This window comes from Lepus europaeus, chromosome 6 (genome assembly GCF_033115175.1).
Source record: "Lepus europaeus isolate LE1 chromosome 6, mLepTim1.pri, whole genome shotgun sequence".
Classification (NCBI taxonomy): domain Eukaryota; kingdom Metazoa; phylum Chordata; class Mammalia; order Lagomorpha; family Leporidae; genus Lepus; species Lepus europaeus.
The window spans coordinates 90,264,332-90,282,812 of NC_084832.1; the positions used below are offsets into that span (position 1 = coordinate 90,264,332).

General features: G+C 42.4%; 1 protein-coding gene across 2 annotated transcripts in view; it reads left to right on the forward strand.

Annotated features, from left to right (window-relative positions):
- The window catches only part of TNFRSF19 (TNF receptor superfamily member 19), a 105,977-nt gene that overhangs the window by 14,898 nt on the left and 72,598 nt on the right, over positions 1 to 18,481 (forward strand). For both annotated transcript variants that reach the window (XM_062194558.1, XM_062194559.1), the window contains exons 2-3: positions 3,922 to 4,024; positions 7,242 to 7,352. In XM_062194558.1, coding sequence (XP_062050542.1) covers positions 3,956 to 4,024; positions 7,242 to 7,352 — 180 coding nt within the window. In that variant the 5' untranslated portion in view covers positions 3,922 to 3,955. The remainder of the gene's footprint in view (positions 1 to 3,921; positions 4,025 to 7,241; positions 7,353 to 18,481) is intronic.

An 18,481-nucleotide genomic window follows, 5' to 3' on the forward strand; every position in this document is an offset into this window, starting at 1 on the left:
TGTGCACATACCCCTCGCACCTGATCTCAGTAATTTGTATGTCTCGTGCTTGAGAAGCCATCCCCAAGAACATAGAGCATTGGAACTCATAAAAGTGACTTTTTGTCTTTGCACCAGTTCCTGAATGCCCAAAATTTAAAAAGGCATTTCACTAAATAACCTTTTCATTGGCTGATTTCTTAAAAACTTTAAATATTATTACTTAAATACTTAAGTTGTTTGATTAAATTTCCCTACTTTTTATGAATGCCAAAGAATTTCATAAGGAATTTCATTTTATTCCAGGAAATTCAAGGTCACACTCATAACACTCCACCGGCTAAGTTGTTTATTTCTAAAACACTCCTCTGCCAGGCTATGGAAAAGACATTTCAGAGACCATCACTCCTGCTAAGCTGTGAACTCTCTCCAAGTGCTGGTGTCTTCCTCCAACCTAACCTGTTCTTTTAAAGCCCCTAATAACTGTGTACTCAAAGGTGCTTGAGGCCAGCGCCCCGGCTCACTAGGCCAATCCTCCACCTGTGGCACTGGCACCCCGGATTCTAGTCCCAGTTGGGGCGCCAGATTCTGTCCCGGTTGCTCCTCTTCCAGTCCAGCTCTCTGCTGTGGCCCAGGAAGGCAGTGGAGGATGGCCCAAGTACTTGGCCCTGCACCCGCATGGGAGACCAGGAGGGAGCACCTGGCTCCTGGCTTCGGATCGGCACAGCGCTGGCCGTAGCGGCCACTTGGGGGGTGAACCAATGGAAAAAGGAAGACCTTTCTCTCTGTCTCTCTCTCTCTCACTGTCTAATTCTGTCAAAAAATAAATAAATAAATAAAGGGTGCTTGAATCCATAGATACATTATTCAAGGTGTAGCAGATATACTTAATACCAACATATACTAATAGTAAATATACTGTTAACAGTTTTGTTATTTTTGGGGTTTGGAGGCTTTTGTACTGACTGGAGTTTGATTGTTGTAGTCTTATTGTGGAATTTGAATGCTGCAACTTAGTAGATTCAACCCTAAACCACTGTGGCAGAATGGCCAAGAGCCCTGTATGGGAGTCACCAGGCCTGAAGTTGATCTAGTTTCCACTGGTTCTAGTTTTTGTGTCCTTTGACATTCGATTCTCCTCCTGTTGTATGGGGATAAATACGTACCACAGAGTATGGTGGTAAGGGCAAAGAAGTTACGCCTTTATAACGCATTAACACAATACTCAACGTTATACATGTTTGATTCAAACTTCAAATTGATTCTTTGTTTAGGAATGCTTTCTGCAGGCCTGTGGGTCTAGAGCTTTAACACAGGGCTGGCCTTGTGACATGCAAGTGTGACAGGGAGCATTGTCATTAACATGAAGGACAATGGCTATTAGCACATCTGTAGGTGCTCTACAGCCAACCAACTCACTTATGCCTCCCAGCAGTCTCACCACTCTGCCCAATTTAGAGAAGGGAAAACTGAGATTCGGGGTAAAGTAGCTTGTCCAGGTTCACACAGTTAATGAGCAGTGTTCTCCATACCAGCAAGAACTTCAGCAGCCGTATCCGTTCTAGGAGCTGGGCTAAGTGCTTTCTGTGTGCTGTGCTGTCCCAGTTAATCCTCGCTCTCCACTGGGAGACTGGATATCTCTTTATAGCTGTGTATTCTCAAAGTATATGCTTAAAAGTGCTTCACTATTTTTCTGCCCTCCCTAGGAGTTAGTATTCTGGTGGAATATTCTGTCCAAATTCGTTGCTTAAATATTATATGAAGTGACTACCCACCTCCTTTTCTGCTATTTATGTAAATGTTTTGGTAATAAGGTTGAGCATCCCTAATCTGAAAGTCCACAATTTAAAGAGCTCCGAAATCTGAAACTTTCTGAGCACTGATATGATGTCCTAAGTGGAAAATTCCACACCATGACACTTTGCTTCATGTTAATTGCATAAAATTACCTTCAAGCTATATATGTAACATTAGTGGATTTTGTATTTTTTTTTTTAAGATTTATTTTATTTATTTGAAAGACAGAGTTACAGAGAGAGGTGGAGCCAGAGAGTGAAAGAGATTTTCCATCTGCTGGTTCACTCCCTAAATGGTCACTATGGCCAGAGCTGAGCTGATCCGAAGCCAGGAGCCAAGAGCTTCTTCCAGGTTTCCCACACGGGTGCCATAGCAGAGAGCTGGATCTGAAGTGGACTAGAACTAGTGTCCATCTGGGATGCCAGCTCTACAGGCTGGGGCTTTAATCTGCTGCGCCACAGCACGGGGCCATAGATTTTGTATTTAGGCCTGGGTCCCCTTCCTCATATATCTCATTACATGTATGCAAATATTTCAAAACCTTTTAAAAAATGCAAAGTTGGAAACATTGTTGGTCCTTCCATTTTGGATGAGGATAGTCAACCTGTATACTCTCTTTTCAATTTTCTTTATAATTCCATGCAAGTTTTATACACACACACACACACACACATATATATATATATGTTACTTTTAGGAATTAACACATTTCTCAAAATTTATCAAGAAAGGGATAACAGGAAATGAGGCTTTATCTTCTGGCCACACCTCCCCTGCTGTGTCTACACAAATAGCTGCTCTCCCCCATGGGTAGCTGGAGGATTTTCAGATACGCTGGGGGCCGGCCAGGGTGAGGTCTGTGACCGAACAGCTGGAAAAGCAAATAAATAAACATAAATAAATAAAAATAAAAATGACTTTTGAAATTCACTCAGAATGGGTGCTTCAGTCAACAACAGTAAAATGTTTTCTTGGTGGGCTGACAGTGTGGTGCCCCCAGGCAGCTGGAACCCAGCCTCTGGGTTTAGGCCCCTGAGAGGCGGGTTGCAGGCTCACCCCTGGGTGACAGCAGGCCTGCCAGTTCAGCTTCCTTTGTGGTGGTGGTTATTGGCTCTTTCTGTTGGTTTTGTTTCGTTTCATTATTGAGTCTGGGTGTCTGCTAGTTTTGGGAGAGTCAGCTTTAAAGGAAACCCAGCTGTTGCTTGTGTGCCTGATAGGTGGAGTTCCTGGATGAGGCTCCCCCCCCACCTTTTTTTTTTTTTTTTTTCTGTTTTTTTCTATTACCATGGCATGGAAATTTCACCTGTGGGCATGGTTTCTCTTTCATTGACATGTTGGGCCAGGGCCTCCAGTTTGCATCCCTTGTCAGTGGCATTGGGGCAGGGGTGGGGGTGGAGTTCTCAGTGGAATGCTTGCTTTCCTACCAGTACCTACTTTGAATTGCACTGCCTTGGTGAAGAATTGACAAATGCTGACTTTTAACAAACAGCTTCTTGGTGGGGACGACGCTCCCAAGATCCAAGCATAGTTTTTTTGGTTCAATAGAGCATGTTGTGTTACAGAATACTTGTCATGCCACAGATAAAGGAACAGGGACTCTGGAACCAACCCACCCGGATTTGCATCCAGCGTTGCTTCTTACTGGTAGTGTGACCTTGGGTAGATGGCCCAGCCTTCTCTGAGCCCCATTCCTAAAATGAGAAGAATGATAATATTGACTTTCTGCAGTACTTGTGTAGATTAAATGAGGCAGCATGCTAAAAATAGCAACTCGCACTTAGTGCTTAGCTAGGGTTGTTATTTGATCACAATTGCTGTCCTGTTTGCTATTCTGTCCAAACTTAAATGGGAGGTTTGTAGAGTCGCTGCTTGAATGTAATTCTCTTCTGGACGCCGTGAAGACGCAGGTAGAAATTAAAGATGGATAGAGCCTGGGATTCGGAGTGAGGAGGAGTCCTACATGTAATGTATCTGTAGACAGAACTGTGATTCTTACAACCTATTAAAGGAATTATGTATTTTATAACACATTTTTTAAAAACATTAATAGTATTTATTTCCTGGTGTATATAGAAAATGATAAACGTTATATAGTGATTGCAGAGCTTTTAATGTTAATTATCTTCCTTTTTATCTTTCATTTAGAGCTCTTCAATAATAAATACATTTGATAAGAAGGATGGCTTTGAAAATACTACCAGAACAAGATAAAACATTTTTCATCACTGTAGTTTTATTAGGCTGTCTGGTAAGTAAACTCTTTGTTTCTTTCTGTTAGAATGTGGCAAAATAATTTGTATACGTAGTACCAAAATTATTCTCTATTTCTAGTTTCATATTATTTTTTATTTCTTCCAAATTAATTTTGTCATTTTTCTACTTAGCTAATAAGTGAGAGATTGCTGCTCAGTCATCGTATTTCTAAGAATTGTTGAAATTCTTTAAATGTATGTGATATCATAAAAAGTTTCATGAGGATGTCCAAGAGAAATGAGTTAAATCTAGAGCTGTAATATTGATTTACACAAACAGAGTGAGGCTCATTTGTCCCTAGGACAAAGGAGGAGGAAACGGGATCAACTTGGAGTCTTGGAGATGGGTCGATGTAAGAAAACTTCCTTTCTGCTAACGAAGCTTATTAAAGGATGAATGCACGGCCTGGGAGGGAGGCTGTAGAATTCGTGAGGCTACAGACTCTGCTGTGGAAGGGACCCTCCTACTCCTTCATGAAATAGAGCTCCTCCAAACTGATAGTCAGGGGGATGAGACCTGGGAGCACATTATTAAATCTTTGGTCCCAAAGAATTTTCTAGTCCCAAATGCCACCTTTCCCTCTTGCTTGCCAGGGAGGTTAAACTAAGGCTTGGGCTTTATTTAAGGAGGGTGGTAGATTTGTTTGTTACAGATATCCCTGCTTCAAGGTGGGAGAATTTGTACAGAATGGTTGGCTATTACTATAAGCATCAAAACTGACTTCCTGTGCAGCTTTGTGCAATAGGCACAGTGCAGTAAGCATTAGACGGAACACTGTCCTTCAATGCTTTTAAGGGTTTCACCTGTCACTTAGGGGAAAAAAGTTATGGTCAGTAATGGCATTCAGGGCATTCCTGTTTAGGACAAGAGATTGAACAGAATGTCTTCACCAATTCTGACATGCTGGTAACACCAACATTTTTATGAAATACTATCTCTTAAGAAGCACAGTTATGGCCGGCGCTGCGGCTGACTAGGCTAATCCTCCGCCTTGCGGCGCCGGCACACCGGGTTCTAGTCCCGGTTGGGGCACCGATCCTGTCCCGGTTGCCCCTCTTCCAGGCCAGCTCTCTGCTGTGGCCAGGGAGTGCAGTGGAGGATGGCCCAAGTCTTTGGGCCCTGCACCCGCATGGGAGACCAGGATAAGCACCTGGCTCCTGCCATCGGATCAGCGCGGTGCGCCGGCCGCAGCGCGCCAACCACGGCGGCCATTGGAGGGTGAACCAATGGCAAAGGAAGACCTTTCTCTCTGTCTCTCTCTCTCACTGTCCACTCTGCCTGTCAAAAAAAAAAAAAAAAAAAAAAAAAGAAGCACAGTTATGTGGATGAGAGTATGTAAAATGAACCTGTTATTTTTAGATAAAATAAGAACAAAAAGGTATATTTTGAAAATGATTTCCAACTTTTGTTTTTGCTAAAGTGTGATTTTTCCAGCTGAGTCCTGTGCTATGAACTGAAGTCTACGGTTAGGTGCCAGGAAGATGGCTCACTCTGGTATTCATTAAGGATGCAAGTTCATAGCTCTGTAGCAGCTTAGACTTTGAAGAGTTGGGAGAGTTTGGCTACCTTTGTCAGCAGCATCATCATTATCATCTGGAGATGGTCTCTAAGTGACGCTAGTTCCATGAAAAAGCTTGAGAGTGCCCTGTTAAAACAGGGTGACAAATGTGTAGAAGGAAATTGCAAGTTCTGGAGGCTCTGCTGATCTATCCTGTTTATTTATTTATTCAATTTATTATACTTGAAAGAGTTTGTGTTTTCAAGATCAGAAATTCTGTTTTTAAAGATTTATTTTGGCCAGCGCCCCGGCTCACTAGGCTAATCCTCCTCCTGTGGCACCAGCACCCCAGGTTCTAGTCCCAGTTGGGGTGCCGGATTCTGTCCCGGTTGCTCCTCTTCCAATTCAGCTCTCTGCTGTGGCCCGGGAAGGCAGTGGAGGATGGCCCAAGTGCTTGGCCCTGCACCTGCATGGGAGACTAGGAGGAAGCACCTGGCTCCTGGCTTCAGATCAGGGTAGCTCCGGCCGTGGTGGCCATTTGGGGGGTGAACCAACGGAAGGAAGACCTTTCTCTCTCTCACTGTCTAACTCTGCCTGTCAAAAAAAAAAGATTTCTTTTATCTGAAAGTCAGAGTTACACAGAGAGAAGGAAAGGCAGAGAGAGGGAGAGAGAGAGAGACAGGGAGAGAGAGAGAGAGAGAGAGAGAGAGATCTTCCATCTGCTGGTTCACTCCCCAGTTGACCACAACAGCCCAAGCTTGGCTGATCTGAAGCCAGGAGCCAAGAGCCTCTTCCTGGTCTCCCACACAGTGCAGGAACTCAAAGCCTTGGGCCATCCTCCACTGCTTTCCCAGGCCATAGCAGAGAGCTGAACTGGAAGAGGAGCAACCGGGACAGAATCCAGCACCCCAACCAGGTGAGAGCAGCCAAGACTTGAACTGGTGCCTATATGGGATGCCTGCACTGCAAGCAGCGGCTTTACCCACTCCACCACAGCAATGGCCCCCAGAAATTTTTTTTAAAGATTTATTTATTTACTAGAGAGGCAGAGTTACAGAGAGAGAGACAGAGACAGGGAGAGGTCTTCCATCAGCTGGTTCACTCCCCAAATGGTCACAATAGCCAGAGCTGTTCCGATTCAAAGCCAGGAGCTTCTTCCAGGTCTCCCACATGAGTGCAGGGGCCCAAGGACTTGGGCCATCTTCCACTGCTTTACCAGGCCATTAGCAGGGTTAGCAGGGAGCTGGATCAGAAGAGGAGCAGCCGGAACACGAACCAGCACCCATATGGCATGACTGGCACTGCAGGCAGAGGCTTAGCCTACTATGCCACAGTGCTGGCCCCAGAATTTTTAAGTAGTGAATAGACTGGGTCTCTGCTGGGCTGTTCTTGGCTACATTCTCTTACCTAGCAGAGAGACCTGCTCCTAAGTTGTTTTCTACCTTGGGTATTCAGTGGAGTTTAAGAGGAAAAGAGCCGCTAAGTCTGTGTTTTCTGGAATACAGAAAAGGATTAGGCTTATTGATGTATTCATTCCATGAACTTTATTCAAAAAGTGGCTTTTCTCCTGAAAAAGTGACAGCTGATTGTTTACACTCAGTGATTATGTAACTAATAATGAAGATGTTGTTCCTTTCGGGCAAAAGAAATGTAGTGCAAAAAAAATGTACTTAGCACACTGAAAGGTAACGTTTAATGAAACATTTTGTTCCAGCTATGTACAGCGATCTGTGAAACAGGAGACTGTAGACAACAAGAATTCAGGGATCGGTCTGGAAACTGTGTCCTCTGCAAGCCGTGTGGGCCTGGCATGGAGTTGTCCAAGGTACTGTTGCATGGTTGTATTTGTAAGATACGTTCATTCCAGTTAAATTTCTTGGGGCTAATGATCAGTGAAGCTTTGGCCACCCCGTCAGAGATCTTGGTTCCTTCTGCCACTTTCACCAAATATTATACACAATTCCTTTTTCAATACGTCTGATTCATGTGTCTTCCTGAAATAAATGGTCCTGAAAGTCAAAATTGACAGATGTCATTGTTTTCCCTAATGTAACAGTGATAGTATTTCTTTGAAAAAGTAGAGCTTTTAAGGTTTATTTGCACTATATCAAGAGAATTGATGTTCTACTGAAAATTTAAGAATAAAAGCATTGATAACAAAAAATGGTAATGCTACCACTTACCGGACCTTCTGTCTTTTTTTAAATGAATGTTCTTGCTTGTCAAGAACTAGAATCTGACAGCGACTGTAGGTGGTGCAAGACAGTAGTTCTTCTCCAAACCAGGAAAATATTTGGACATTCCTTTGGCAATACAGGTATTTTTTTCTTTAAGTATATGAGTGTATGGTCCTCGCAGCAGCACGTTCACTATACTCATTGTAACCACTACTTGCGGATAAACGGTGTGTCGTGGCAGGACATCCTTCAGGGTCGTGGACGCTCGCGAGGCCTTTCTTTTGGTGATCCTGTTCAGAGTTAGATCCTTTTACTTTCTGTGCTGATCTTTTGATGCTACTAGTTGTGGAGAATTGATATATGGTTTTGTTCTAAATAAAGAAGCAAAGCCTTCCTGTTAGAGAAGGAACAAGGGGTTTTCTTTTGATTGGAAGAGACTTTAAAAAGAGAAGTCCTTTCCCCCTGCAGACCACCATTCTTGAAAGTTGAGTCTTGTCCCTCGCAGAGTTTTGATCCCTGATCTAAGAAGAGCAGGAAACAAAGAGTGCTGCATTCACGCATCCCACAAGTAGCCCCTGGTGAATGCCTTTTTTCTCTGGTTGTCCTGTGATATAAGTGGTGGCTTTCAGGTCCTGGGCTTGGATTGGACCATTCTGACCTTTGAAGTCTGTGTGGTACCTATGGCATCTCAACGTTATTTTGCAATCTTTTTGGATTGTGGTAGCATGCATTTGCAGATGTAGGTTTTGCTATGTTGAGTAGAAAGGGACTCATTGATAGCTGATCTGCTCACCTAAGGTCAGTTAACAAAGTGGGTAAAAATGCCATTGTGCCTGAGGGGAGCAGATGATGCCATTGAGTCCTTTTTCCCATGGTCTGAAAATCTGAACGAAACTTCACAGTTTCTAAGAGATGAGTACAGTATTTATAGGCAGTTGCTTTCTTACTATCATCCTTTGAATCCAGGGACTATAACCCTAAAATAATCTCTGGAAAGTTGTTCCAGAAGTGGTATATTGTTTTGTTGAACTTGAAAGAATTATTTTCCAGTTTCTGCTTCCACATGGAAGGAGCTCCAGAGTTTCCCTCCCTCCCAGCAACAAGCAAAAAGCTGAAAAAACTAATAAATTTGCAACTCCTTTTTTTGAGTCTTTATTTATTTTATTTGAAAGGCAGACACACACAGAGGAAGAGAGAGAGAGAGAGAGAGAGAGAGAGATCTCCTATCCACTGTTTCACTCCCCGAATGCCTGCAACAGCTAGGGCCAAGTCAGCACAAAGCCAGGAGCCAGGAACTCAATCCAGGTCTCCTGCATGGGTGACATAAACCGAATGACTTGAGCTATGCTGTTGCCTCCCTGGGTCTGCATTAACAGGAAAGTAGAATTGGAGCCCAGGCAATCTAATACAGGATTCGGGCATCCAAGCAACTTAACTGCTGCACCAAATTCCTACCCCTCATCAACTCTTAGGTGAGCAAAAGAAGTGAGGTCAGGTGAGGTCAAGAGACAGATAGGCGGGCAGAGAGTTACAGTGTATCCTAGGCTGGGGGAGGAGGGGCGGTCGTGGTGCAGTAGGGTTAATCCTCTGCCTATGGCACCAGCATCCCATATGGGCACCGGTTTTGCATCCTGGCTGCTCCTCTTCCTATCCAGCTCTCTGCTTATGGCCTGAGAAAGCAGTGGAAGGTGGCCCAGGTGCTTGGGCTCCTGTGCCTGCATGCAAGCTCCTGGCTTCTGGCTCCTGGCTTCAGATCAGCCTAGCTCTGGCTGTTGTGGCCATTTGGGGATTGAACCAATGGATGGAAAACCTTTCTTTCTGTCTCTGCCTCTCACTGTCTATAACTCTACCTCTCAAATAAATAAATAAGATCTTTAAAAAAGAAAGAAAGAATGAATGAATGAAAGAAAGAAAATAAGTTAGTTCCCAAGAAGAAGTATCAGGGTGGGAAAATCTGAACTGTGATTGACCGACGTCTGGAGCCTGGGTAGGGAAAGTCTGAGAATTGAGAACTACAGGGGACCCACACATAGAGTGGCTCCTATTGCTATTGGCAGTTTGACCTGCAGGAGCTCAACCAGATTCTTAGAGAAATATTAGGGGCAAGTCCTCTCATTTGTCCAATAGGAAGACAGGGGAAAAGCCCCCTGGAGATATTTGAAAGCACTCCATTTTTCTTCATAAAGACAGCTCTCAGGAGAAACCACAGCCCAGTAAACCAGACCTACATTGCTGGTGCTGTATCAGAGCCTAATCAACACGGGGGGAGGGAAGTACCGAACTATAGCCCACCCTCTCCGTCCTGTCCCACCTTAGTAGGAAGGAAAACCTGAGAAACCCTTCTGATGTTCACAGAGCAGATGCACAAGCCACCAACAGACAGAGACCTGATCGTGGGACTGTGGGCTCGTCCCCTACTCCCACCCTACCTTACCTCCACGTCACTACAGATCCCTTTACAGCAGCTCCTTTTACTAAACACATCATATACAACTTTTAACAAAAAAATTACCAGGCATAAGTACAGTTTGAAGATACAGAGCAAGCATTGGAACCAAGCATGGTAGAGATGTTGGAATTAGGGAATTTAAAACAACTGTGATTGATGTACTCAGGGCTATTAGAGAAACTATGCAACATGCAAAAATATTTATTAGGCAGTATAAGCAGAGAGATGGAAATCCTTAGAAAGACTGGAAAAGAAAGGCTGGACATGAGAAGCACTGGAAGAGAAATGGAGAGCTGCTCTGATAGGCTCAGCAGTCCAGACACAGCTGAGGAAAGAAACTCCCAGCTTGGGAATACGTCAATAGCATCCTCCAAAACTAAAAGTCAAAAAGAGCAAAGACTAAACAAACAAGCAAAACCCAGAACAAAATATCCGAAAAGTATGGGACAGTTACAAAGGATATAAACATGCATAATGGGAATATGAGAAGGAGAAGACAGGAACAACAAAAATTTGAAATAATTACTTAAAATTTCCCCCAAACTGATGTCAGACATCCAACCACAGTTCCTGGAAGCTCAGAGAATGCCAGGAATGATACACATACACACACACACACACACACGGGAGACACCTAAGCATATCATCAGAAAAGCAAAGCCTGAGAGAAAATACACCCAACCTATGGAGGAGAAGAGAGAAGAATGACATCAACTTTTCCCCAGAAACCATGCGAGCAGGGAGCGCATGGATGAAATATCTAAGATGCTGAGAGAAAAGAATCAGCCTAGAATTCTGTATCCTATGAGAGGATCCCTCAAAAGAGAAGGAGGCGAACAAGACTGGAGTGAACTTCTTGGCAGTGGACCGGCCTTGCAGGAAATGTTTTCAAAAAGTTCTTTAGGTAGAAGAAAATAATAAAGGTCAGAAATGAGTATCTATGTAAAAGAAGAGCATCAAAGCAGGAATAAGTTAAATTAAATTAAAACTTCAATTTTCTTATTCTTTCTTCTAACACATAATAGTTTTTTCAAAATAATAGGAACAGTGTATTTGATTATGTGTGCTTATGTGCAGGGGTATTTCAAAAAGTTCATGGAAATGGAATAAAAAGACAAGTTTATTTTGGCACAAAAAAATTTGAAATTTGTGCATAGTCTTTAAATTTTTACTTATTAGAGAGAGAAAGAGAACTCCCATCCACTGCAAAGACCGGGGCTGGGCTAAGACCAAAGCTGGGATCTGCAAACTCAATCCAGGTCTCTCATGCAGGTGGCAGGAACCCAGTTCCTTTCTTTCTTTTGTTTTAAGGTTTCTGTCTGTCTGTCTTTGAAAAGCAGAGTGCCAAATTTAAAAGAATGAAGTCCTACAATGTATGCTATCAGACCACAGTGGAATAACACTAGTAACAGAAAGATCATTGGAAAATCCTCAAATACTTGGAGATTAAATTTCATACTTAAAATTAACACTTGGATTTAAGAAGACATCTCAAGAGAAATTTTAAAATATTCTTAGCCAAAAAATGAAAAGACAACTTAGCAAAATTGTGGTATTCAGTGAGGCAGTGCCTGCTTAGAGGGAGGTTTATAGTGCTGAATGCATATATTAGAAAAGTAGAAATATCTAAATCATAATCTAAGCTTCCACTTTAGGAAACAAGAAAAATCAGAGCAAATTAAATCCAGAGTGAGCATGAAAAAATAATGAGAATAATTATAAATGAAATTGAAAACACTAAATCAGTAGGGAAAATTTTTTGAAAAGCTGATCCTTTGAAAAGTTAAATAATATTGATATCCTCTAGCAAATCTAATAAAATAAGGGAGAGGAAACAAATTACGAATACCAGAAATGAAAGGATCACTACAGATCCCATGGACCTTTTTTTTTTTTTTTTTTTTAAAGATTTTTCTATTTATTTGAAAGGCAGAGTTACAGAGAGGCAGAGGCAGAGAGAGAGGGGTCTTCCATCTGCTGGTTCACTCCCCAGATGGCCACAATGGCCTGAGCTGTGCCGATCTGAAGCCAGGAGCCAGGAGCTTCTTCCAGGTTTCCCACGAGGATGCAGAGGCCCAAGGACTTGAGCCATCTTTCACTGCTTTCCCAGGCCATAGCAGAGAGCTGGACTAGAAGTGGAGCAGCTGGGACTCAAACTGGCACCCATATGGGATGCCAGCACTGCAGGTGGTGGTCTTACCCTCTACTCCACAGTGTCGGTCCCCCCATGGACATTTAAAGGATAATGAAGGAATACAGTGAACCCACACATTAGCTAACACAGATGAAATGGACCGATTTCCTGAAAGATGCATCTGCCAACACTTACATAAGAAGAAACATGATTTGTAATGGTCTATATCTAATAAACATCTTTAATCAATAATTAATAACTTTCCAAAAAACAGAGAGCACCTGTCCAAGATGAAGTTGCTGGTGAGTTCTACACAATTATTAAAGTTATCAGTTTTCCGCAATCTGTTTCAGATACCAGAAGCAGAGAGAATACTTCCTATTCATTCAGTGATATCAGCATCACCTTAATACCAAAACCAGACAAAGATATTAAAAAAAAAAACACAGACCAATATGTTCCATGAACACAAGTGCAAAAATTCTCAAATTACTAACAAATTGAATCCAGCAGCTTTAAAAATTATACACCAAGACCAAGTGGGATTTATTCCAGTGTGCAAGCCTGGTTCACCTCTGGAAACCCAATTAGCATAATCTACCACATCTACAGACATGAAGAAAAAAGAAAAGAATCAAACGATCAGATCAATAGATGCAGAAAAAGCATTTGAATAGCCCTAGGACTTATTCATGATAAATACTCTCAGTACACTGCATTTGGAATGGAGCTTCCTCAACTTGATAGTATCTGCCAAAAAAGCTACAGTTAATATCATACCTTATGGGGAGAAACTAGAGGATGTCCCCTCTTACCACTCTTTCTCAATGTTATACTAAAAGTCCTAGCTAATGCAACAAGGCAAGAAAGGAGGGAAAAGATACCCTAAATAGAAAAAAAGAAGTAAGACTTTGTTTGCCCGCAGATGTCATTATTGTCTATGCAGAATACCCAAAAGAATTAACTAGAAAAGTTATTGTAACTAATAATTACAGTAACGTTGAAGAACACCATGTTAGCATACCAAGGTCAGTCACTTTCCTGTATACCAGCAATGAACAAGTGGAGTTTGACATAAAGAACAGCAGTAGCATTTACATTAGTAACCCCCAAAACATGTGCCAAATATGTATGAGCTGTATCTGAGGAAAATTTAAAAAAAAAAACTCTGATGAAAGAAACTGAAGTATAACTAAATAATGGAGGTAGTCCATGTTCATGAATAGGCAGATACAATATTGACAAGACATTTATTCTTAACTTGATCCATAGATTCAGTACAGTCCTAATCAAAATCCCAACAAGTCATTTTGTTTACATGTGATCCCAAAGATCTAGAAAAGCCAATGCAGTATGGAATGAAGTGGAAAATGGGAGGATTAACATTACCTGGCATTAAGACTTACTTTAGAGTTATAGTAATAAAGACATTCTGGTGTTGGCAAACAAATAGACAGATAGATCTAAAGAAAAGAATAGAGAGACCAGAAATAGTCCCTCATAGTGTAGTCCATTGAAATTTGGCAAAGGAGCAAACACAATACAATGAAGAAAAGGTAGTCTTTCCAACACATAGCGCTGAAGCAGCTGGAAATCCCTGGGCAAGAAAAAACAAAATGAGTCTAGACACAGACCTCCATACGAATGAACTCACAACGGATCACAAACCTAAATGTAAAATGTGAAGCTGTAGAACTACCAGGTGACATAGGAGGAATATCTAGAGGGCATGGGTTGGATGACAACTTTTTAGATGTGACACCAAAACCAAAATCTATGAAAGAAAAGCATCAATAACCTGGACTGCATTCAGAGAAAACATTGTGAGTCTGCAGAAGACAGTATCAATGAATGAAGAGACAAGCCTGGAGTGGGAGAAAATATTTGCAAAAGATACCTGACAAAGGACTGTTATCTACAATATACAAAGAACTCTTAAAACTCAACAATAAAGAGACAAACAATCTGATTTTTTAGAACAGTTAAAATTAATAAATGCCTCACCAAATAAGAGATGAGACCAAATGGCAAATACATATATGAAAATATGTCCCACATTGTATGTCAGCAGAGAAATGTTAACATCAATACAGCAGAGAAAAACCCCTACACTCCTGATAGAATGGCCGAAGTCCAGACCACTGACAGCACCAAAATCTACCAAGGATGTGGAGTAACAGGAACTCTCATTCATGGCTGGTGGGATTCATAATTTACCACTTGCAAAGACATACTTGGTGGTTTCTTACAAACCTAAACATTCTCTTACTATCTGTCTAGTTATTGTGCTCCTTAGCACTTAACCAAAGGAGTTGAAAATTTGTATCTACACAAACTGCACAAGGGTGTTTATAGCAGCTTTATTCATAGTTACCAAGTCTTGGAAACAACCCAGATGACCTTAAGTAGATGAGTGGATAAACTGTGGCACACGCAGACAATGATACATTATTCCCACTAAAGGGAAATGAGGGAGGGAGCCATGGAAAGACAGGGAACAGCCCTAAATTCCTACTATAAAGTGGAAGAAGTCAATCTGAGAAGGCTACATTTGCTGTGGTTCCAGCTGTATGACATTGTAGGGTGGCCAAAACTGTGGAGAAAGCAAAAGATCAGTGGTTGCCAGGAGTTGGAGGGTAGGGAGGGACACAGAGGAATTCAAGGGCAGGGAAGCAACTCAAAGGATGCCGTTGTGATGCACACATGTCATCACATATTTGTTCAAACCCGTGGATGTACAGCAGCCCCGAGACTGAACCCTGATGTCAGTTATGGCCTTTAGGTGCTAGAGTGGTGTTCACAGACTGTAACAAACGTTCCTCTCTGGCGCAGGATGTTGTTACTGGATGAGGCTGTGTGTGCGAGTGGGCGGGAGTTATGTGGGATATCTTTGTACCTTCACAGTTTCACTGTGAACCTGAAACTGCTCTTAAAAATCTAAGTTTTTATAAAAAGGAAAACATCTATCTTTTGAGAACATTATCTGAAACACTTTTCTGTATTTCGTGTTCCCATGGATATCCAGAAGAGAGATTTTTCTCCAGGCAGCAGTTTCTTCTAAGTAATGAAATAGTTGCTCATCAACCCTCTGACACTGGAGACACGAAGGGAACACCTCTGATAATTCTGCTCGTGCACACTGCCATTCTCAGTTGTACACCATGTGTTTGTTCAAGGACTAAACAAATCAGTCAGCACCAAATATTTTTGGGAAAAAAGTGATATGTAAATATAGTAATATACAAATTAATGTGTGCATTTATTTTGCAAAATTTTTCTTGGTTTTGGCTCATGGTAAATAAAATCCACAGCAGAGCTTTGCTTAGGGTCCAAGATACAAAATGTAAGAGAGGCAAAGGATTTCAACATAGAAATAAAATCGTATTTTCACTTGCCAGGTCACTAGTCAGGGCAGACAACCCGAGCTATAAGCATTGACTTAGGGACTAGATATTTCTTATTACCCATTCATTAATTTTCAATTCTTTTTTTTTAGAGTGCCTTTAAATTTTTGGCAATAACATTTTTAGAGGAAAGAAAAGTAACTTATCAGTATATGAAATCTCTTAACAAGTAGATTCAACTGAAAAATTATCACTTCCAAGCTTTAGAAATTGAGGGACTAAGCCCAAGCTTTTGTTAAAATTGTGAAACAACTGGGTTTATAAATACATAGTGCATGTACATACATATAGTTATTTATTTTTAACTTGGGATAATAAATACATAGTGTGGAGGGACACATTTTAATTTGCAACTAAACAACTTAGCTGAAAGTCTTTACCTTTTTAATTGAGGCATACCTGTTTGAAGTTTTGAAAGTACAGGAAACAGAAAACTTTTTTTAAAGACTTATTTTTCTTTATTTGAAAGGCAGAATGGCAGGGAGGAAGGGGGAGAGAGAGAGAGAGAGAGAGAGAGAGAGAGACAGAGAAAGAGAGAGAGAGAAAGAGATCTTCCATCTACTGGTTCACTCCCCAAATGGCTATAACTGCTGGCTCTGGGTGCTCCTGTTGATGCCAGGAGCCTAGAACTCCATCCTGGCCTCCTAAATGGGTGACAGAGGCCCGAGCAGTTGGACCATCATCCATTGCCTTCATGGGCATATTAGCAGGAAGCTAGATGGAAAACAGAGCATCTGGGACTCAAACTGGAGCTTTGATATTTTAAACTTAGTTATAGAAAGTAGAAAAAAATTGGATCAAATTATTGATGCCCACAGACCAAATAACTCGCATCATTATGATGTTACTTATTTCGTTATATTAAGGATAGCTTAAAACTTCTTCCCCTTTTCTAATGTCGGCTCCAAGCAGCATACACTGGGTCATGAAGTTCTCTCAATTGTAAACATGTATCTGCATCTTAAAAGTAAAGCTTGGAAGTGCTTTGGGTATAAGCAGGTATAGTTAAACTTTCCAACTGTGGTTTTATTACTCCTAATTATTATTTTCTTTGGAAGGCATTCAATTTTATTTTGTCTCAAAGCGGCAAGGCTTACTTTCCCGCTGTGAGTTAGGTTTCTGCCATTTAAAACATGTCGTTGGGGCCTGCAGGAAAGCACGGGGAAGCATTCCACATTCCTGGAGACTCCCGCCACACACGCACCATGGCACACCTGCCGTGTGCGGTCAGTGCGTCCCCGGCCTCCTTCCTCTTCCCTTCAGGCTGGGTGGTGAGACATCAGCAGAGCAGCTCCAGTCTGATAATACAGTTGGTTATTTGGTTTATGCCCTCCTTCTTTGGCCGCGTTTTGGAGATAACTTCTTTGAACCTTTCGTCCTGGATACTTTGGTTATGTTCACCTAGAGGACATTGTTAACATCACAAATATGGTCTGTCTCTCAAATATGTCTTTGTTATTCCATAGTAGGTACCATGCAGACAAAATAGATAAAATTGGCTTTTTTTTTTTTTTTTTGACAGGCAGAGTGGACAGTGGAGAGAGAGAGACAGAGAGAAAGGTCTTCCTTTGCTGTTGGTTCACCCTCCAATGGCCGCCGCGGCTGGCACGCTGTGGCCGGCGCACCGCGCTGATCCGAAGGCAGGAGCCAGGTGCTTCTCCTGGTCTCCCATGCGGTTTCAGGGCCCAAGGACTTGGGCCATCCTCCACTGCCTTCCCGGGCCATAGCAGAGAGCTGGCCTGGAAGAGGGGCAACCGGGACAGAATCCGGCGCCCCGACCGGGACTAGAACCCGGTGTGCCGGCGCCGCAAGGCGGAGGATTAGCCTATTGAGCCACGGTGCCGGCCTAAAATTGGCTTTTGTTATAATAAGCCAGGTAGCCCTGTCTATATGACCTTCCAGTAGTGCAGAATGGAATCCTTGGGGCAGGTGTAGTGGTGCGGCAGGGTTAGCTGCTGTTTATTATGCCTGCATTCCGTGCTGGAGTGTCAGTTTGAGTCCCAGCTGCTCTGCTTCTGATCCATCTCTCTACTAATGGATCCAGAGACTCAGCAGATGATGTCTTCAAGAGCTTGGGTCCCCGATACTCAGTGGGAGACCCAGTTGGAGTTCTGGGCTCCTCACTTCTGCCTGGCCCAACCCTGGCTGTTGCAGGCATATGGGAAGTGAACCAGTGGATGGGCTATCTCTGTGTTTGGCTCTCTCTCTTTGTCTCTCTCTCTCTCTCTTTCTCTCTCTCTGTTGCTCTGCCTTTCAAGTAGATAAAGCTTTTTTAAAAAATAAATATATAAATATTTAAAATAATTAAATCCTGACAACAGCCATCTTCCATGGTAAGTGTATAGGTGGGGGTACTGAGAACAGAAGGGTAATTGATTTGTCCGTTGTTGTTTCTAGCAAGTGATATGATGAGAGCGGTGGTGGAGCCACATGGGGGTTGCAGTCTCTCATCTCAGTTCGGCCCTGGCACAGCCATCCATGAGAACATCTGTGATAAATCTAGTCGGGCCACTGCGGCTATGATGGGATGATGGGACACCTAGCCACTGGAGCTTCGGAGCACTGGAAATGTGGCTGAGTGGTCTCCCTGAGAAACCAGGTTTTTAATTTCCTTGGTAACTGATCAAGTTCAAAGGAAGCCACCTGAGGCTGTGGCCATTGTGTTGGTCAGCGGGGCTCTAGAACCATGATCCTTTCCCCAGACTTTCTGGCTTAGGACCAGCTTCTAAAACAGAGACACGCAAATCACATGGACCTGGCGCAGGGGTAGTGCCGGAGCTGCCTCGCTGC